Raw genomic sequence first — 21,393 nt, 5'->3', positions numbered from 1 at the left:
TCCGGACAAGCCTACTTGCTGGTCAGTAACTGCAAGCTCTACTATGCCGGCTGGCTCCTGCCAAGTCTACTTTTCCAGTCATCAACCGCTAGCACTACTATGCTGGCCGGCCCCTGCCAAGTCTACTTTGCCAGTCAGCAACTGCTAGCTCCACTTTGCCAGCCGGCTCCTGCAAGCCTACTTGCTGGTCAGTAACTGCTAGCTCTACTATGCCGGCTGGCTCCTGCCAAGTCTACTTTTCCAGTCATCAACCGCTAGCACTACTATGCTGGCCGGTCCCTGCCAAGTCTACTTTTCCAGTCAGCAACTGCTAGCTCTACTATGCTGGCCGGCCCCTGCCAAGTCTACTTTTCCAGTCAGCAACTGCTAGCTCTACTATGCCGGCTGGCTCCTGCCAAGTCTACTTTTCCAGTCATCAACCGCTAGCACTACTATGCTGGCCGGTCCCTGCCAAGTCTACTTTTCCAGTCAGCAACTGCTAGCTCTACTATGCTGGCTGGCCCCTGCCAAGTCTACTTTTCCAGTCAGCAACTGCTAGCTCTACTATGCTGGCCTGCCCCTGCCAAGTCTACTTTGCCAGTCAGCAACTGCTAGCTCCACTATGCCGGCTGGCTCCTGCCAAGTCTACTTTTCCAGTCATCAACCGCTAGCTCTACTATGCCGGCTGGCTCCTGCCAAATCTACTTTTCTAGTCATCAACAGCTAGCACTACTATGCTGGGCGTTCCCTGCCAAGTCTACTTTGACAGTCAGTAACTGCTAGGACCAATGGACCAATCGGCACCTGTTAGATCTAACGTGCCGGTCAGTCCCTTCTTCATGTACTATGCCAGTCGCACCTTCTAGGTTTCCTATGCAGGTTATCTCCTACTAAGTCTACTATGCTTGTTGGCTAAGCTTGGCCTACTATGCCTGTCGGCAGCTGTTAGGTCTACTATGCAGTTTGGCTGCTGCTAGGTCTACTATGCTGGCTGGCTAAGCTTAGACTACTATGACTGTCAGCACCTGCTTGGTCTGCTATACAGGTTGGATCATCCTGGGACTACTATACAGGTTTGATCATCCTGGGTCTACTATACAGGTTGGCTCCTGCTAGGCCTACTATGCCTGTCAGCACCTGGTAGCTCTACTATGCAGGTTGGCTCCTGCTAGGTCTACTATGCTTGTCGGCACCTGCTCAGTCTACTATACAGGATGGCTCCTGCTAGATCTACTATACCGGATGGCTCCTGCTAGGTCTACTATACAGGATGGCTGCAGGTAGCTCTACAATACAGGTTGGCTCCTGCTAGGTCTTTTATACAGGTTGGCTCATGCTAGGTCTTCTATACAGGTTGGCTCCTACTAAGTCTAATATACTGGTTGGCTCCTGCTAGGTCTATTATGCAGGTTGGCCCCCAGCTAATTTTACTATACAGGTTGGCTCCTGCTAGGTCTACTATACAGGATGGCTGCAGGTAGCTCTACAATACAGGTTGGCTCCTGCTAGGTCGTCTATAGAGGTTGGCTCCTACTAAGTCTACTATACTGGTTGGCTCCTGCTAGGTCCATTATGCAGGATGGCTCCCGCTAGATTTGCTATACAGGTTGGCTCCTGCTGGGTCAACTATGCCTCTTGGCACCTGCTCGCTCTATTATATAGTTTGGTTCCTGCTAGGTCTACTATACAGGTTGGCACCTGCTAGGTCTACTATGCAGGGTGGCACCTGCTAGGCCTACTATACAGGTTGTCTCCTACTAGGTCTATTATGCAGGGTGGCTCCTGCTAGGCCTACTATACAGGTTGGCTCCTGCTAGGTCTACTATGTGGGTTGGATCCTGCTGGGTCTAATATACAGTGTGGCTCCTGCTAGGTCTACTATGCATGTTGGCACCTGCTAGGTCCACTATACAGGTTGTCGCTAGCTAGGTCTAATGTGCAGGCTGATGACTGCTAGGCCTACTATGCATGTTGGCTCCTGCTAGGCCTACTATACAGGTTTGATCCTACTGGGTCTACTATATAGGTTGGCTCCTACTATGTCTACTATGCCGGTTGGCTCCTGCTAGCTCTACTATACAGGTTGACTCCTGCTAGGTCTACTATGCAGGGTGGCACTGCTAGGTCTACTATGCCTGTTGGCACCTGCTAGGTCCACTATACAGGTTGGATTGTGTTAGGTCTACTATAAAGGTATGATCCAGCTGGGTCTACTATACAGGTTGGCTCCTGCTAGCTCTACTATACAGGTTGGCTCCTGCTAGGTCTACTATGCCTGTTGGCACCTGCTAGCTCTACTATACAGGTTGACTCCTGCTAGGTCTACTATGCAGGGTGGCTCCTGCTAGGTCTACTATGCCTGTTGGCACCTGCTAGGTCCACTATACAGGTTATATTGTGTTAGGTCTACTATAAAGATATGATCCAGCTGGGTCTACTATACAGGTTGGCTCCTGCTAGCTCTACTATACAGGTTGTCTCCTGCTAGGTCTACTATGCCTGTTTGCACCTGCTAGGTCTACTATGTAGGTTGGCTCCTGCTAGGTCTACTATGCCTGTTTGCACCTGCTAGGTCCACTATACAGGTTGGCTCCTGCTAGGTCTACTATACAGGTTGGCTCCTGCTAGGTATACTATGCCTGTTTGCACCTGCTAAGTCTACTGTGCAGGTTGGCTCCTGCTAGGTCCAATATGCCTGTTTGCACCTGCTAGGTCTACTATACAGGTTGGCTCCTGCTAGGTCTACTATACAAGTTGGTTCCTGCTAGGTCTACTATGCCTGTTTGCACCCGCTAGGTCTACTATGCAGGTTGGCTCCTGCTAGGTCAACTATGCCTATCAGCATCTGCTAGGTGTACTATGCAGGTTGGCTCCTGCTAGGTCTACTATGCCTTTCATATCTGCTAGGTCTACTATGCAGGTTGGCTCCTGCTAGGTCTACTATACAGGTTGGCTCCTACTAGGACCACTATACAGTTTGGCTCCTGCTAGGCCTACTTTAAAGGTCAGCTCCTGCTAGGTCTACTATGCCTATCAGCATCTGCTAGGTGTACTATGCAGGTTGGCTCCTACTAGGCCTACTATACAGTTTGGCTCCTGAGAGGCCTACTTTAAAGGTCAGCTCCTGCTAGGTCTACTATGCCTATCAGCATTCGCTAGGTCTCCTATACAGGTTGGCACCTGCTAGGTCCACTATACAGGTTGGATTGTGTTAGTTCTACTATAAAGGTATGATCCAGCTGGGTCTACTTTACAGGTTGGCTCCTGTTAGCTCTACTATACAGGGTGGCTCCTGCTAGGTCTACTATGTCTTTTGGCACCTGCTAGGTCCGCTATACAGGTTGGCTCCTGTTAGGTCTACTATAAAGGTATGATCCAGCTGGGTCTACTATACAGGTTGGCTCCTGCTAGCTCTACTATACAGGTTGTCTCCTGCTAGGTCTACTATGCCTGTTTGCACCTGCTAGGTCTACTATGCAGGTTGGCTCCTGCTAGGTCTACTATGCCTGTTTGCACCTGCTAGGTCCACTATACAGGTTGGCTCCTGCTAGGTCTACTATACAGGTTGGCTCCTGCTAGCTATACTATGCCTGTTTGCACCTGCTAGGTCTACTATGCAGGTTGGCTCCTGCTAGGTCTACTATGCCTGTTTGCACCTGCTAGGTCTACTATACAGGTTGGCTCCTGCTAGATCTACTATACAAGTTGGTTCCTGCTAGGTCTACTATGCCTGTTTGCACCTGCTAGGTCTACTATGCAGGTTGGCTCCTGCTAGGTCTACTATGCCTGTTTGCACCTGCTAGGTCCACTATACAGGTTGGCTCCTGCTAGGTCTACTATACAGGTTGGCTCCTGCTAGCTATACTATGCCTGTTTGCACCTGCTAGGTCTACTATGCAGGTTGGCTCCTGCTAGGTCTACTATGCCTGTTTGCACCTGCTAGGTCTACTATACAGGTTGGCTCCTGCTAGATCTACTATACAAGTTGGCTCCTGCTAGATCTACTATACAAGTTGGTTCCTGCTAGGTCTACTATGCCTGTTTGCACCTGCTAGGTCTACTATGCCGGTTGGTGCCTGCTAGGCCTGCTATCTGCATTAGATTCCTATGGATCCCGTCAGCATCTGATCTGACGTTGTCAAGTCTGCATTAGATTCGCTGGAATGTTCATGTATTTGCATTTGGTGCAAGCAATGCAAGTGTCATTTGTGGACTTCATGCAAGTGCTGGGGAGGGCCGCCCTGTCTGCATTCAGAAGAGGCAAATAAATGACCTGCTTCCACCCGAGAGTACCCGTGGCATGGTGCCCTCAGTAATGAGCCGCTTCCACCCGAGAGTACCCGTGGCTTGGTGCCTCCCGCTTCCACCCGAGAGTACCCGTGGCATGGTGCCCTCGGTAATGAGCCGCTTCCACCCTAGAGTACCCGCGGCATGGTGCCCTCGGTAATGAGCCGCTTCCACCCGAGAGTACCCGCGGCATGGCGCCCTCGGTAATGAGCCGCTTCCACCCGAGAGTAACCGCGGCATGGTGCCCTCGGTAATGAGCCGCTTCCACCCGAGAGTACCCGCGGCATGGCGCCCTCGGTAATGAGCCGCTTCCACCCGAGAGTACCCGCGGCATGGCGCCCTCGGTAATGAGCCGCTTCCACCCTAGAGTACCCGCGGCATGGCGCCCTCGGTAATGACCCGCTTCCACCCTAGAGTACCCGCGGCATGGCGCCCTCGGTAATGACCCGTTTCCACCCTAGAGTACCCGCGGCATGGCGCCCTCGGTAATGACCCGCTTCCACCCTAGAGTACCCGCGGCATGGCGCCCTCAGTAATGACCCGCTTCCAACCTAGACAACCCGCGGCATGGCGCCCTCAGTAATGAGCCGCTTCCACCCGAGAGTACCCGCGGCATGGCGCCCTCAGTAATGAGCCGCTTCCACCCGAGAGTACCCGCGGCATGGCGCCCTCAGTAATGAGCCGCTTCCACCCGACAGTACCCACGGCATGGCGCCCTCAGTAATGAGCCGCTTCCACCCTAGAGTACCCGCGGCATGGCGCCCTCAGTAATGACCCGCTTCCACCCGAGAGTACCGGCGGCATGGCGCCCCCAGTAATGAGCCGCTTCCACCCGAGAGTACCCGCGGCATGGTGCCCCCAGTAATGACCCGCTTCCACCCGAGAGTACCCGCGGCATGGTGCCCCCAGTAATGAGCCGCTTCCACCCGAGAGTACCCGCGGCATGGTGCCCTCAGTAATGAGCTGTTTCCACCCGAGAGTACCCGCGGCATGGTGCCCTCATTAATGAGCCGCTTCCACCCTAGAGTACCCGCGGCATGGTGCCCTCAGTAATGAGCCGCTTCCACCCTGGAGTACCCGTGGCATGGTGCCCTCAGTAATGAGCCTCTTCCACCCGGGAGTACTCGTGGCATGGTGCCCTAAGTAATGAGCCGCTTCCACCCGGGAGTACCCGTGGCATGGTGCCCTCAGTAATGAGCCGCTTCCACCCTAGAGTACCCGTGGCATGGTGCCCTCAGTAATGAGCCGCTTCCACCCGAGAGTACCCGTGGCATGGTGCCCTCAGTAATGAGCCGCTTCCATCCTAGAGTAGCCGTGGCATGGTGCCCTCAGTAATGAGCCGCTTCCACTCTAGAGTAGCCATGGCATGGTGCCCTCAGTAATGAGCCGCTTCCACCCTAGAGTACCCGTGGCATGGTGCCCTCAGTAATGAGCCGCTTCCACCCTAGAGTACCCGTGGCATGGTGCCCTCAGTAATGAGCCGCTTCCACCTGAGAGTACCCGTGGCATGGTGCCCTCAGTAATGAGCCGCTTCCATCCTAGAGTAGCCGTGGCATGGTGCCCTCAGTAATGAGCCGCTTCCACCCTAGAGTAGCCATGGCATGGTGCCCTCAGTAATGAGCCGCTTCCACCCTAGAGTACTCGTGGCATGGTGCCCTCAGTAATGAGCCGCTTCCATCCGAGAGTACCCGTGGCATGGTGCCCTCAGTAATGAGCCGCTTCCACCCAAGAGTACCCGTGACATGGTGCCCTCAGTAATGAGCCGCTTCCACCCTAGAGTACCCGTGACATGGTACCCGTGGCATGGTTCCGCTTCCACCCGAGAGTACCTGTGGCATGGTGCCCTCAGTAATGAGCCGCTTCCACCCAAGAGTACCCGTGACATGGTGCCCTCAGTAATGAGCCGCTTCCACCCTAGATTACCCGCAGCATGGTGTCCTCAGTAATGAGCCGCTTCCACCCGAGAGTACCCGTGGCATGGTTCCGCTTCCACCCTAGAGTACCCGTGGCATGGTGCCCTCAGTAATGAGCCGCTTCCACCCTAGAGTACTCGTGGCATGGTGTCCTCAGTAATGAGCCGCTTCCACCCGAGAGTACCCCTGGCATGATGCCCTCAGTAATGAGCCGCTTCCACCTGAGAGTACCCGTGGCATGGTGCCCTCAGTAATGAGCCGCTTCCACCCGAGAGTACCCGTGGCATGGTGTCCTCAATAATGAGCCGCTTCCACCCAACAGTACCCGTGGCATGGTTCCGCTTCCACCCGAGATTACCCGTGGCATGGTGCCCTCAGTAATGAGCCGCTTCCACCCGAGAGTACCCGTGACATGGTGCCCTCAGTAATGAGTTGCTTCCACCCTAGAGTACCCGTGGCATGGTGCCCTCAGTAATGAGCCGCTTCCACCCGAGAGTACCCGTGGCAGGGTGTCCTCAGTAATGAGCCGCTTCCACCCGAGAGTACCCGTGGCATGGAGTCCTCAGTAATGAGCCGCTTCCACCCAAGAGTACCCGTGGCATGGTTCCGCTTCCACCCGAGAGTACCCGTGGCATGGTGCCCTCAGTAATGAGCCGCTTCCACCCACCCGAGAGTACCCGTGGCATGGTGCCCTCAGTAATGAGCCGCTTCCACCCTAGAGTACCCGTGGCATGGTGCCCTCAGTAATGAGCCGCTTCCACCCTAGAGTACCCGTGGCATGGTGCCCTCAGTAATGAGCCGCTGCCACCCGAGAGTACCCGTGGCATGTTGCCCTCAGTAATGAGCCGCTGCCACCCGAGAGTACCCGTGGCATGGTGCCCTCAGTAATGAGCCGCTTCCACCCGAGAGTACCCCTGGCATGATGCCCTCAGTAATGAGCCGCTTCCACCTGAGAGTACCCGTGGCATGGTGCCCTCAGTAATGAGCCGCTGCCACCCGAGAGTACCCGTGGCATGGTGTCCTCAATAATGAGCCGCTTCCACCCAACAGTACCCGTGGCATGGTTCCGCTTCCACCCGAGATTACCCGTGGCATGGTGCCCTCAGTAATGAGCCGCTTCCACCCGAGAGTACCCGTGACATGGTGCCCTCAGTAATGAGTTGCTTCCACCCTAGAGTACCCGTGGCATGGTGCCCTCAGTAATGAGCCGCTTCCACCCGAGAGTACCCGTGGCAGGGTGTCCTCAGTAATGAGCCGCTTCCACCCGAGAGTACCCGTGGCATGGAGTCCTCAGTAATGAGCCGCTTCCACCCAAGAGTACCCGTGGCATGGTTCCGCTTCCACCCGAGAGTACCCGTGGCATGGTGCCCTCAGTAATGAGCCGCTTCCACCCACCCGAGAGTACCCGTGGCATGGTGCCCTCAGTAATGAGCCGCTTCCACCCTAGAGTACCCGTGGCATGGTGCCCTCAGTAATGAGCCGCTTCCACCCTAGAGTACCCGTGGCATGGTGCCCTCAGTAATGAGCCGCTGCCACCCGAGAGTACCCGTGGCATGTTGCCCTCAGTAATGAGCCGCTGCCACCCGAGAGTACCCGTGGCATGGTGCCCTCAGTAATGAGCCGCTGCCACCCGAGAGTACCCGTGGCATGGTGCCCTCAGTAATGAGCCGCTTCCACCCTAGAGTAGCCGTGGCATGGTGCCCTCAGTAATGTGCAGGGCAGCCTCCGAATGAGCAGGGGGAAGCGGAGGTGCACTCCTCTATGCTGCCACCCCGTGCCCCTCGGCAGGTTCCAGGGGGGAGGGGATAGTGAGAGTTCTCTTTATGCCCCCTCGGTTATCCTTAGCTCATAGTTATCCTTACAGTATTACTTGCTGTCTGATCCTTTTTTCCTTCAAAGCCTGCTCACTTGTATGCCAAAACAGGGCAAAATCAGTCTGTAATTACTGGCCGTCTTTGAGAAATGTCATAAGTACAGCATTATACTGAGCTTTTGGTCGGCATCACTGATCGTAATGTTTCGGTGGCCAGAGTCTCAAGGGACTTACACACGGTGCAAGAGAAAGGGAACCTATGATTGGAGTGCAGGGAAATGAGAAGTGATACAAATAGACAAGGAAATACAAAGAGCACGACACACACAGAAAGAGAGGAAATAGGAACATACATGACTTCACGGGACGACAGGGCAGATGAGAGGAAATAGGAACATACATGACTGGGCGGAGAGACAGGACAGAAAGAGAGGAAAATAGGAACATACATGACTGGGCGGAGAGACAGGACAGATGAGAGGAAATAGGAACATACATGACTGGGCGGAGAGACAGGACAGATGAGAGGAAAATAGGAACATCCATGACTGGGCGGAGAGACAGGACAGATGAGAGGAAAATAGGAACATACATGACTGGGCGGAGAGACAGGACAGAAAGAGAGGAAAATAGGAACATACATGACTGGGCGGAGAGACAGGACAGATGAGAGGAAAATAGGAACATCCATGACTGGGCGGAGAGACAGGACAGATGAGAGGAAAATAGGAACATCCATGACTGGGCGGAGAGACAGGACAGATGAGAGGAAAATAGGAACATACATGACTGGGCGGAGAGACAGGACAGATGAGAGGAAAATAGGAACATACATGACTGGGCGGAGAGACAGGACAGATGAGAGGAAATGGGAACATACATGACTGGGCGGAGAGACAGGACAGATGAGAGGAAATAGGAACATCCATGGCTGGGCGGAGAGACAGGACAGATGAGAGGAAATAGGGACATACATGACTGGGAGGAGAGACAGGACAGATGAGAGGAAAATAGGAACATACATGACTGGGCGGAGAGACAGGACAGATGAGAGGAAATGGGAACATACATGACTGGGCGGAGAGACAGGACAGATGAGAGGAAATAGGAACATCCATGGCTGGGCGGAGAGACAGGACAGATGAGAGGAAATAGGGACATACATGACTGGGAGGAGAGACAGGACAGATGAGAGGAAAATAGGAACATCCATGACTGGGCGGAGAGACAGGACAGATGAGAGGAAATGGGAACATACATGACTGGGCGGAGAGACAGGACAGATGAGAGGAAATAGGAACATCCATGACTGGGCGGAGAGACAGGACAGATGAGAGGAAATAGGAACATACATGACTGGGCGGAGAGACAGGACAGATGAGAGGAAATAGGAACATCCATGACTGGGGGGAGAGACAGGACAGATGAGAGGAAAATAGGAACATACATGACTGGGCGGAGAGACAGGCTCAATAGAAATGGATTGGATCCAGCACAAGAGCAATTTGTGTGCCTTACTCGGTGTGAGCCCTGGCACACTTAAAGCCGAGACTGCTGGGTACCTGCGCTTCGTTTCCCATTTAAAGCGCATCCGGGGTGCATTCATAGAGATGGCGAGAGTTGTTGGACACCAGGACTGATGTGCACCAGTAGATTTGGGTCTGCTGGCAGGACTGGAATGGAAAGGGTGTTGGAGGCCTGGGCTGGGGTGTTGGAGGCCTGGGCTGGGGTGCATTGTGTGACCCCCGAACATCACTAGTAAGGGGAGCTGCATCCAAAGACTGGGGTGCATTGGCAGAGTTGAGTATGACTCCAGAACTGGAATGGAAAGGGGTTTTGGAGGCCTGGGCTGGGGTGCATTTTGTGACCCCCGAACATCACTAGTAAGGGGAGCTGCATCCAAAGACTGGGGTGCATTGGCAGAGTTGAGTATGACTCCAGAACTGGAATGGAAAGGGGTTTTGGAGGCCTGGGCTGGGATGCATTGTGTGACCCCCGAACATCACTAGTAAGGGGAGCTGCATCCAAAGACTGGGGTGCATTGGCAGAGTTGAGTATGACTCCAGAACTGGAATGGAAAGGGGTTTTGGAAGCCTGGGCTGGGGTGCATTGTGTGACCCCCGAACATCACTAGTAAGGGGAGCTGCATCCAAAGACTGGGGTGCATTGGCAGAGTTGAGTATGACTCCAGAACTGGAATGGAAAGGGGTTTTGGAGGCCTGGGCTGGGGTGCATTGTGTGACCCCCGAACATCACTAGTAAGGGGTGCATTGGCAGAGTTGAGTATGCAAATACTCAGGACGGAGGTGCATTTGCAGAATTGTGGGTGACCTCAGAGCATGGAGAGTAAGGGGTGCTGTAGGCAAGGACTGGGGTGCATTGGTAGAGGTGGGCATGACCCCAGAATTGGAGTGAAGATCTATACAAAGATGCATTGTCGGTGTTGTCTGTGGCCCCCAGATGGTTCGGGTACTGCAGGTCAGTACTGGTGTGCTTTGGTACAGTTGTGTGTGATACCAGCAGGAATAGTGAGGGGTGCTGCATGCCAGGTCTAGGGTGCACTGGTAGAGTCGGGAGTGATCCCAGCACAGACATGGTGACAGGTGCATTGCTAGAGATGCAAACAGTTATTGGAAGCCACGACTAAGGTGCACGGATAGATGTGTGAGTGACCCCAGAACAAGAATGCAAAGTACTGCTGCAGAGCAGAAGGGGGGTGCATTGGTAGAGCTGTGTGACACCCCACAGCAGCAATGGCAAGAGAGGCTCGAAGCAGCGGCTGCGGTGCACGGGTAGAGCTGTGTGGCATCCAGAGCAGGAATGGCAAGGGGTGCTCGACGCAGGAGCTGGGGTGCACTGGTAGAGCTGTGTGGCATCCAGAGCAGGAATGGCAAGGGGTGCTTGTCGCAGGAGCTGGGGTGCACTGCTAGAGCTGTGTGACATCCAGAGCAGGAATGGCAAGGGGTGCTCGAAGTAGGAGCTGGGGTGCACTAGTAGAGCAGTGTGACATCCCAGAGCAGGAATGGCAGGGGGTGCTCGAAGCAGCGGCTGAGCTGCACTGGTAGAGCTGTGTGACGTCCCAGAGCAGGAATGGCAGGGGGTGCTCGAAGCAGCGGCTGAGCTGCACTGGTAGAGCTGTGTGACATCCCAGAGCAGGAAGGGCAAGGGGTGCTTGACGCAGGAGCTGGGGTGCACTGGTAGAGATGGGTGTTCGATCCCAGAGCAGGAGTTGCCAGGGGTGCTGCAGACCAAGATTGGTATGGTAATGTTTATTTTTAAAGTGCTTATACACAAGGCTAGTGTTTCAAAGCACTCAACGAGGATGGGACCATGGGGGAAAAAAAACAGCAGTCGCTCAGAGCCCTTGAAATTCTGAGACAATAATAGTCTGCACGGGCAGAGTAAATGCATAAAATACATTTAGCAGTTGAAACACAGCAAATAAGCCTGACAGAGATTCTGCAGTTTTACTAGTGCTGCAGTGCAACTAAGAGGGTGAAGACAAGGGACGACGGACAGACGGTCTTCTGGCAAGGTGCATTAGGATTAAGCAAGTAGTACACAGACGGTTACAGGGGGGGGTCCAAGGGCACCCAATCGATGGAGAATGGGGTAAGTGCAGAGAGAGACACTCTGTTGGGTCATTTCTTAAGTGCAGTGAGGGTGGGGGAGTGCCAGGCCCTGAGGTAAGTGCAAGAGAGGACTGGCGGGGGTGCCAGGAACCTGTGGGACTCTGAGGTACACCAGGCGGCCAGTCAGCCAGCTGTAAGGAAGAGCAGGGAGAGAGGGAAAGAACAGAGAGCTAAGTAGGAGAGAGAGAGAGAGAGAGAGAGAGAGAGAGAGAGAGAGAGAGAAAGAGAGAGAGAGAGAGAGAGAGAGAGAGAGAGAGAGAGAGAGAGAGAGAGAGAGAGAGAGACGGATGGTCTGCCGAGGAGAGGGATCTCCCTCCAGATCTCTGCTTGGAAAACTGGCTCACTCGCAGAAGGTTGGAGGTAGATGAGCGGAGTGCTTGTGAGGGACACTATTTAGGCAGGCATCGCTGAAGGTAGGTAGGTCCCAGTCCCCAGAAAGCCGTGTGAACAATACAGAGGGTCTTGAACTTGATCCTGGCAGCCACGGGAAGACAGTGGAGGGATTTCAGTGCCAGAGAGATGCTGTCCCTAGGCTTCAGGCCAAGGGTAAGTCTTGCGGTTCTGTTCTGGATGTGTTGCAGAGGGTGCAGGGCAGAAGCAGGGAGGTTGAGAAAGAGGCTGTTGCAGTAGCCCAGGCTTCGGAGAACCAGGGCTCTGGAGACTGTGAGTCTCTGGGGGAAGTGAGAAAAGGGAGAGTACCTCTGAGGAGGTGCAGCTGGTAGTGGGACTTTCGGGACATGTCCGAGATGTGAGAGGAGGAGAGAGTCGAGTCGAAGATGACCCCAAGGTTTTTAGCCTCACAGGTGGGTGCGAGCGCATGACCAAGGGAGGCCGGCCAGAGTCAAAGTGGGACGGCGGGAGCAGGGGTCCCAATGCGAACGATCTCAGTCTTACTGGCGTTGAGGCAGAGGTCGTTTGCAGCACACCATGACTGAATAACAGACAGACAGTCAGATGTGAGCACAGAGGAGGAGGAGGAGGAGGCGGCTGAGGGTAGCCTGAAGGAGAGTTGCATGTCATCCGCATAACACTGGAAGTTAGAGGTGAAAGTGGCAATCACACCTGCCAAGGCAGCCATATAGATGTTAAAGAACCAGGGGGAGAGGTTAGATCCCATGGGGAACGCCACCGGTTGAGAGAGCTATAGTTGAGAGAAAGGCTCTGAGTTTCTCCTGGGATGGCCGGTCGGAGAGAAAGGAGGTTAATCACGCCAGAGCCTGACCTGTGATTCCCAGGGTGTCAGAGAGACATGTGATCAGGATGTTGTGGTTAACCGTGTCAAAGGCAGAGGAGAGGTCCAGGAGAATGAGAACAGAGGGAGTGTTAGAGTCAAGATTTGAGAGCAGGTCTTCACGGGTGTTCAGAAGAGCAGTTTCCGTGCCTCTGGAGCACTAAAGCCAGACTGATGGCCCTGGAAGCAGCCAATAGATTCAGTGTGGAGGGTCAGCTGAGTGATAGCCAACTTCTCCAGGAGTTTGCCCAGGAAAGGATTGATGGAGATAGGGAAGTAGTTTGCCGGAGTGGAGGGGTCGGCAGAGGGTTTCTTGAGCAGAGGGTGCACAAGGGAGTGCTTAAGGGCAGTTGGGAAAGCTCCAGTGGAATGCATTGGTACAGCTGCTTAGGAACCCAGAGATAGAATTGCATGGGGTGCTGAAGGCCAGCAGAGGGGTGCATTGTTGGAGCTGTGTAGGAGCCCAGAGATAGAATTGCAAAGGGGTGCTGCGGGACAGGACAGGGGTGCATTGCCAGAGCTGCGTGGGTGCCCAAAGACAGCATTCTAAGGGGTGCTGCAGGTCAGGACAGGGGTGCATTGCCAGAGGTGCATGGGTGCCCAGAGACAGAATTCTAAGGGGTGCTGAAGGGCAGCAGAAGGGTGCATTGCCAGAGCTGTGTGGGTGCCCAGAGACAGAATTCTAAGGGGTGCTGCAGGTCAGGACAGGGGTGCATTGCCAGAGCTGCGTGGGTGCCCAGAGACTGAATTCTAAGGGGTGCTGAAGGCCAGCAGAGGGGTGCATTGCCAGAGCTGCGTGGGTGCCCAGAGACAGCATTCTAAGGGGTGCTGCAGGTCAGTACAGGGGTGCATTGCCAGAGCTGCATGGGTGCCCAGAGACAGAATTCTAAGGGGTGCTGCATGCCAGGATAGGGGTGCATTGCCAGAGCTGCGTGGGTGCCCATAGACAGCATTCTAATGGGTGCTGCAGGTCAGGACAGGGGTGCATTGCCAGAGCTGTGTGGGGGCCCAGAGACAGAATTCTAAGGGGTGCTACATGCCAGGATAGGGGTGCATTGCCAGAGCTGCGTGGGTGCCCAGAGACAGAATTCTACGGGGTGCTGCAGGCCAGGACAGGGGTGCATTGCCAGAGCTGCGTGGGTGCCCAGAGATAGAATTCTAAGGGGTGCTGCAGGCCAGGACAGGGGTGCATTGCCAGAGCTGCGTGGTGCCCAGAGACAGAATTCTAAGGGGTGCTGCGGGCCAGGGTAGGGGTGCATTGCTAGATCTGTGTGGTGCGAAGAGACAGAATTTTAAGGGGTGCTGCAGGTCAGGACAGGGGTGCATTGCCAGAGCTGCATGGGTGCCCAGAGACAGAATTCTACGGGGTGCTGCAGGCCAGGACAGGGGTGCATTGCCAGAGCTGCGTGGGTGCCCAGAGACAGCATTCTAAGGGGTGCTGCAGGTCAGGACAGGGGTGCATTGCCAGAGCTGCATGGGTGCCAAGAGACAGAATTCTAAGGGGTGCTGAAGGCCAGCAGAGGGGTGCATTGCCAGAGCTGTGTGGGTGCCCAGAGACAGAATTCTAAGGGGTGCTGCAGGTCAGGACAGGGGTGCATTGCCAGAGCTGCGTGGGTGCCCAGAGACAGCATTCTAAGGGGTGCTGAAGGCCAGCAGAGGGGTGCATTGCCAGAGCTGCGTGGGTGCCCATAGACAGCATTCTAAGGGGTGCTGCAGGTCAGGACAGGGGTGCATTGCCAGAGCTGCGTGGTGGCCCAGAGACAGAATTCTAAGGGGTGCTACATGTCAGGATAGGGGTGCATTGCCAGAGCTGCGTGGGGGCCCAGAGACAGAATTCTACGGGGTGCTGCATGCCAGGATAGGGGTGCATTGCAAGAGCTGCGTGGGTGCCCAGAGACAGAATTCTACGGGGTGCTGCAGGCCAGGACAGGGGTGCATTGCCAGAGCTGCGTGGGTGCCCAGAGATAGAATTCTAAGGGGTGCTGCAGGCCAGGACCGGGGTGCATTGCCAGAGCTGCGTGGGTGCCCAGAGACAGAATTCTAAGGGGTGCTGCAGGCCAGGATAGGGGTGCATTGCTAGAGCTGTGTGGAGCGAAGAGACAGAATTTTAAGGGGTGCTGCAGGTCAGGACAGGGGTGCATTGCCAGAGCTGCATGGGTGCCCAGAGACAGAATTCTACGGGGTGCTGCAGGCCAGGACAGGGGTGCGTTGCCAGAGCTGCGTGGGTGCCCAGAGACAGAATTCTACGGGGTGCTGCAGGCCAGGACAGGGGTGCGTTGCCAGAGCTGCGTGGGTGCCCAGAGACAGAATTCTACGGGGTGCTGCAGGCCAGGTCTCGGGTGCCTTGCAGTGAGGTGTGTGATCCTGGGGCAGAGCGGGTGCTGTAGGCAGTGACTTCTACTGAGCTACCCCCCTCCGGCCCTCCTCCCACAAGTCAAACAGGAACCCTGTGCCGCCCCCGCCCTTGGATGGCGGTGCCTCTGCTGCGGGGAGCTGGGCGGGGGCAACGGGGTACCACTGGGTGGCAGGGGGGCACTTACATCTGCGGGGTGTCGGCGGCGGCGGCGGCGCCTGGCAGCAGCAGCAGGAGGGAGCCCAGCAGCAGAGAGCACATCGCGACAGAGCTGGAGACCAGGGACCGCGGCAGAACCTGCTCAGCTCGCATTGCCACCGGTGTATGCGGCCTCAGCCCCGGGAGCCGGCTTTAAGCCTCCCAGGAGCGGGTGTGGCCCTGCGAGGCCCGGTGCCAGGGCTCCAAGCCGTTCCCACACCTCGTCCCGGGCAGGCCTCCTGGGACCCGAGGGCGGTGCCCAGCAAACGCACACCCCCGGGGGTGGACTCGCCGACGCAGAGTCACACCGTGCTGGGGATCAGGCACGCAGGCTACGAGTTCATGAAGTGACCTGAATAATGGACCGGCATTAACGCCCTGGAGCACAGAAGCTCGCGGACTCCAGCGGACCCGCGAGCTCTAGCGGACCCCGAGCTCCCTGCACTGGGGTCTTGCCTTTTTTTGGGTCTTGCCTTTTCAGGGACCCGCGAGCTCTAGCGGACCCCCAGCTTCCTGCTCTGGGGTCTTGCCTTTTCTGGGACCTGCGAGCTCTGGTGGACCCCAAGCTTCCTGCTCTGGGGTCTTACCTTTTCTGGGACCCGCGAGCTCTAGCGGAACCCCAGCTTCCTGCACTGGGGTCTTTCCTTTTCTGGGGTCTTGCCTTTTCTGGGACCTGCGAGCTCCGGGGGACCCCAAGCTTCCTGCTCTGGGGTCTTGCCTTTTCTGGGACCTACGAACTCTGGTGGACCCCAAGCTTCCTGCTCTGGGGTCTTGCCTTTTCTGGGACCCGCAAGCTCTAGCGGAACCCCAGCTTCCTGCACTGGGGTCTTGCCTTTTCTGGGGTCTTGCCTTTTCTGGGACCTGTGAGCTCCGGGGGACCCCAAGCTTCCTGCACTGGGGTCTTGCCTTTTCTGGGACCTGCGAGCTCCGGGGGACCCCAAGCTTCCTGCTCTGGGGTCTTGCCTTTTCTGGGGTCTTGCCTTTTCTGGGACCTGCGAGCTCCGGGGGACCCCAAGCTTCCTGCTCTGGGGTCTTGCCTTTTCTGGGACCCCCGAGCTCTAGCGGACCCCCAGCTTCCTGGACTGGGGTCTTGCCTTTTCTGGGACCTGCGAGTTCCGGGGGACGCAAGCTTCCTGCTCTGGGGTCTTGCCTTTTCTGGGACCTGTGAGCTCTGGCGGACTCCAAGCTTCCTGCTCTGGGGTCTTGCCTTTTCTGTGACCTGCGAGCTCCGGGGGACCCCAAGCTTCCTGCTCTGGGGTCTTGCCTTTTCTGGGACCCCCGAGCTCTAGCGGACCCCCAGCTTCCTGGACTGGGGTCTTGCCTTTTCTGGGACCTGCGAGTTCTGGGGGACCCAAGCTTCCTGCTCTGGGGTCTTGCCTTTTCTGGGACCTGTGAGCTCTGGCGGACTCCAAGCTTCCTGCTCTGGGGTCTTGCCTTTTCTGGGACCCGCGAGCTCTGGCGGACCCCAAGCTTCCTGCTCTGGGGTCTTGCCTTTTCTGGGACCCGCGAGCTCTGGCGGACCCCAAGCTTCCTGCTCTGGGGTCTTGCCTTTTCTGGGACCCGCGAGCTCCGGGGGACCCCAAGCTTCCTGCTCTGGGGTCTTGCCTTTTCTGGGACCCGCAAGCTCTCGAGGCACCCAAGCTTCCTGCTCTGGGGTCTTGCCTTTTCTGGGACCTGCTTGGCTGGGATTTCAATACACCCCGGGCCTGCGCCAATCCTAGACCCCGGCCAGGGGTCTGTTAAAATAAGGGAGACATGTTCGCTGTATCGGGGTGTTGCTTGATTATGACTAAGCTGGCATTTTTCCTTTTGCCATTATCATTCAAATGTAAACAGCAGATGCCACCCCCACCCCACTGGATGGTACACCTTTTAACCACTGTGAAAGGAGAAATGCAGAAAGGGCCCTGCTAGCCATTGCTTGTCAGCTAAGCCTGCGCTGCACAGGTCCATACATACACACTAACATACTGTGATGAATCCCTCTCCCTAAGGGGGTCACCCCGCTCAGAAAGACCCTCCTTGGGGTCTGGGCAAGTGGGACCTCACTGGGAGTGATTCCCCCTTAGGAGACAAGGACGCCCATTCCCAAAGGGAACTCCCTATGCAGGACACTTTATCTGCATATCTGGGGTGCCTTCCATCCAAAACACGGTGTCTTCCTGTTCGGCTGAAGGCAATGGTGAATCCAACATGTCGCCTGAAAGAAAAGGGAATACCCCTTTAAGAAGAAACTTGTATGAAAGTGGGACGAGTGGACCCGAAAAGGAGGAGAGAGAATGGTACGCAGGGGAAGCCCCCGGACGTCAGAACGCTGTGGAGAGACGAAGCAACAGAGTTAAACTACGGAGCCCGCGGAACTGCGAGGAGCTGAGAACGGCCGGCACGGACGCCGGAGGCCCGGTGAAGCAGAGAACGGCAAAGCCGCTATCAGGATGCAGTGTGAGGAGCCGCCTGACATGGTGGTGTGACTACGGAAGTACTGTGGTGGGCTCATCTAACGCCGAAACCTGGATGACAGGCAGTGTTGACAGCTCCCATCCACCATCGTTCGCTGAACACGGCCAACTGCCAAGACGCTGAGATCGGTACGCGTGTGAAGCCCAAAAGATAGAAGCGGGAAAGCACCGCAACGCACCCGAGCGAGTGCCGAGACTGAAGTGCAGGAGTGGGAGGCCCCCGGGGGCAATAGAGAATAAAGAGGCAGGACTGTGATTGGATGAGGGCGATAATGAAGCATTGGATCAGTGTTATTTGATATGCCAGGAATTATTCAAGAACCGGAAAAATAAGAACGATTCTGAAATATTAGGGAAGTGGAGGCAAACGTCCTGGGATCAGGGAGAAACCACAGGAAGTTACTCCAGGAGAGATCATTGATGAAGACTGGGGAAGACCACTTATTGGGAAACTGGAAAAAGTTTCACCAGTTAAACAAACTGAGCGAAGAAAGAGAGAGAGAAAAGTCACAAGAGACACTGTTTAAGGAAGGGGGAAACACTTAGGGGGAATTTGTATGTACACAGCAAGCCAAGAGAGTGGGAGAGCCACAAGAAAGGATTCCACGAGAGAAAACTCGCGATGAGTGAGCAGAGGGGGGATAGCTCAGGGGCAACATGCTCGCCTTGGAAGCAAGACAACACCGAGCAAAACAGGTTTGATCCCTGGGTCTGCGCTTAGAAACCTCTGGATATTAAGTGTGTTATAAATAAAAGAACGAAACAACATCAAATCAAAGAACGGTGTTTGAGAGAGTATCGCAAAGAAAACAATACGTGTCATTTTGTCAGGAAGACAAGGCCTGTGACCAGGTGGGAGGAGCTAGAGAAACTCATAACTAAACCTGAGAAGAGGGTCAGCAGAGATGGCCATATAAGGAACGTATTTCCTGAAGGAGACCTTTGCACATTGAAGCTTTGTGTGGAACAAGGAAACCTTGAACAAAAGCCTAAAGACTAAGGGCTAATGGGAGCCGGCCGGACGAGCAGACTTTGGCCGGACGAGTAGCCTTTGGCCGGACAAGCAGCCTTCCTTTGGCCCCTTTCAGCTGTTCCTGCTAGTGGTAGTATATATTATAAAAGAAGGATAAGATGGTAAACTTTCTCTACCTCCACCCCTCCTTCTCCCCCAACGATTAGACACCTCTGACAGATTCTCCGGCACTACAGGTCTTGACAACATAGACTGCGTGCAACATTCCAAATTTTTAAAAAACATTTTTGTTTAATACAGAATATTTAAATTAAAACATAAGATACTACCCACACCTAACACAGTGTACAAAGCCACCACTAAAACCTACAAAATCTAAAAAGCTAAATTTCAAATAAACCACTATAGGGATTATATGTTGTTTTAGTGACACATTTAGGTTTTTTCTATGTACTGTGATATGTGATTTCGTCTGTGTCCATTTGTAAGTGGTTTATTTGAAATTTAGCTTTTTAGATTGTGTAGGTTTTAGTGGTGGCTTTGTACACTGTGTTAGGTGTGGGTAGTATCTTATGTTTTAATTTAAATATTCTGTATTAAACAAAAATGTTTTTTGAAATTTGGAATGTTGCACGCAGTCTATGTTGTCAAGACCTGTAGTGCCGGAGAATCTGTCAGAGGTGTCTAATCGTTGGGGGAGAAGGAGGGGTGGAGGTAGAGAAAGTTTACCATCTTATCCTTCTTTTATAATATAATCTATGTTCCTATTGGTGGAGTAAGATGTGGTACATATAAATAGGATCCTGTGTACCTATTTGATTACCTGCTAGTGGTAGGGCAGGAAGATTTAGGTTTGGACTGAGGACATTTTGAGTTTGGACTTCACCACAACAGAGTGAATGGAGGATAGTCCAGGGGCAACGCGCTGGTCTTGGAAGCAAAACCATCCAGAAAAACAGATTTGAAGTCCGGATACCCACTGTGAAACCAAACTCAGGTACGCGTTAGAAAAACCGACGCACACCTTTAGTTAGGGAGGGAATCTTCCTGTAGCAATAGGGTGAGACCGGCCTTTTTCCGTATTATTTAAATAAAAGAACGCCAGACTGGCCCCCATGTGTCCGACTCCTTCTGCTGGCCCACCACAATACGCGGGTACACGCCGTCCCCTCTGCCGCGCGGCAGTGATGTGCAGGCAACACACCTGCAGATTGCGAGAACACCGAAGCTGGCCATGCAGACCCCCCCACCCACCCTCTGCATTCCCACTCCTGCTGCTTCACCAGCTCACGATGACAGGCAGGTCTTACGCCATGCCCTGAGCCACCTGCCACTGTTCACACGCCTGTTTGCATTGCAACCCACAACCACAAGCAGCCGAATGAACTGAGACCCGAGCCTCAGAGGAAAAGGCACTTGATTGTTCACGACCTGGCGTGGCATAACCTGACCCTCTGCCTGTTACCCGGGACTCAAGGGGTTAACGCTCGTGAGCCCCCTCCGTTGGAAAGGCGGAGTTTGACTGGGCAAGGGGGTTATGGGGCACGTGCGCTGCGAGTGCCAGTTCCAGTTTGGTTGTGAAAGAATAAAGAAGTTCCTCTTATCTCTCCGTGTGTGCGTCCTTCATTTGGGCCTAGATCCCTAGGCAACATTTGGCGACGAGGATCTCTCCCGCGCACCGGAGTCCTCCTCCTACGGCAGTCCGCCTGTGGTGGCCGATCCAGCGAGCCCCCTCCTCCTGCTCCACCTCCGCGCAACACGGCACTCCGCCGAATCCGCCTTGCCGGACCTCCTCCGTCGAACCTCCGCGGAAGCGACCCCGCCCGCGCACCCGTGGGCCTTCTCTCCCAGGCGCCATGAGCACCTCCAACCCGGGGTCCAGCCAGGGCTCGCCTCAACTGCCACGGGTGGCGAAGTCGATTCAACTACGACTGCCCCCGCCGTTCACTATGACTCCTCAGGCCACCAAAGGCCCCAGATGGACCGACTGGATGGACGATTTTCGACACTTCGTGAGAGGTTCCGGCGACGGGGACTCCCCCAATATGAGAGACATTTTCCTTAACCTGGTAGGGGGAGAGATCAAAACGGTCGTCAAGGCCATTCCGCCCACAGACCAGGACACTTTTCCCAAGCTGATCGGCGCTTTGGACAAACTGCTTATCATCGAAGTCAATCGGGACTATGAAAGATACCTGTTCAATCAATGCACCCAACTCCCGCAAGAGACCGTCGACGAATTCATCACACGTCTACGGGTGAAAGGGGCGAACTGCCAATTTGATGCGTTCTCGTTAGAGGAAGCTATCCGGCTGAGGGTGATCGAGGGATGCCTCTCCCCCGCACTCAAGAAACAGCTCCTCAAGAAACCGCTCACCATGCCCGAGGTCAGTGAACTCGCCCGCATCCACGAGAGGGTGGATGCGCAGGCCTCGGCCATGGGCCATTCCAACAACGCGAAAGTGGACTCAGGGGAATTCGTGGCCGCCATACTGCCCCCCCGTCAAGGCGACAGGGGCCCTCAGCCATATAGACCACCGATTGCCCCGTCGATG

General features: G+C 54.9%; 1 protein-coding gene across 3 annotated transcripts in view; it reads right to left on the bottom strand.

Moving 5' to 3' along the window:
* Positions 1-15,626, bottom strand: part of LOC138580080 (alpha-2-macroglobulin-like) — a 551,370-nt gene extending 535,744 nt beyond the window's left edge. For 2 of the 3 annotated variants that reach the window (XM_069650343.1, XM_069650344.1), the window contains exon 1: positions 15,396-15,625. In XM_069650343.1, the coding sequence (XP_069506444.1) occupies positions 15,396-15,520 (125 nt within the window). In that variant the 5' untranslated portion in view covers positions 15,521-15,625. Of the gene's footprint in view, positions 1-15,395 lie in introns of all 3 variants that reach the window. The other variant, XM_069650342.1, reaches the window with a different exon arrangement.
* Positions 15,627-21,393: the final 5,767 nt, after the last annotated feature.

Source organism: Ambystoma mexicanum, chromosome 3p (assembly GCF_040938575.1).
Source record: "Ambystoma mexicanum isolate Mex_15411 chromosome 3p, UKY_AmexF1_1, whole genome shotgun sequence".
Lineage (NCBI taxonomy): Eukaryota > Metazoa > Chordata > Amphibia > Caudata > Ambystomatidae > Ambystoma > Ambystoma mexicanum.
This window is presented reverse-complemented; position numbering and strand designations above follow the sequence as displayed.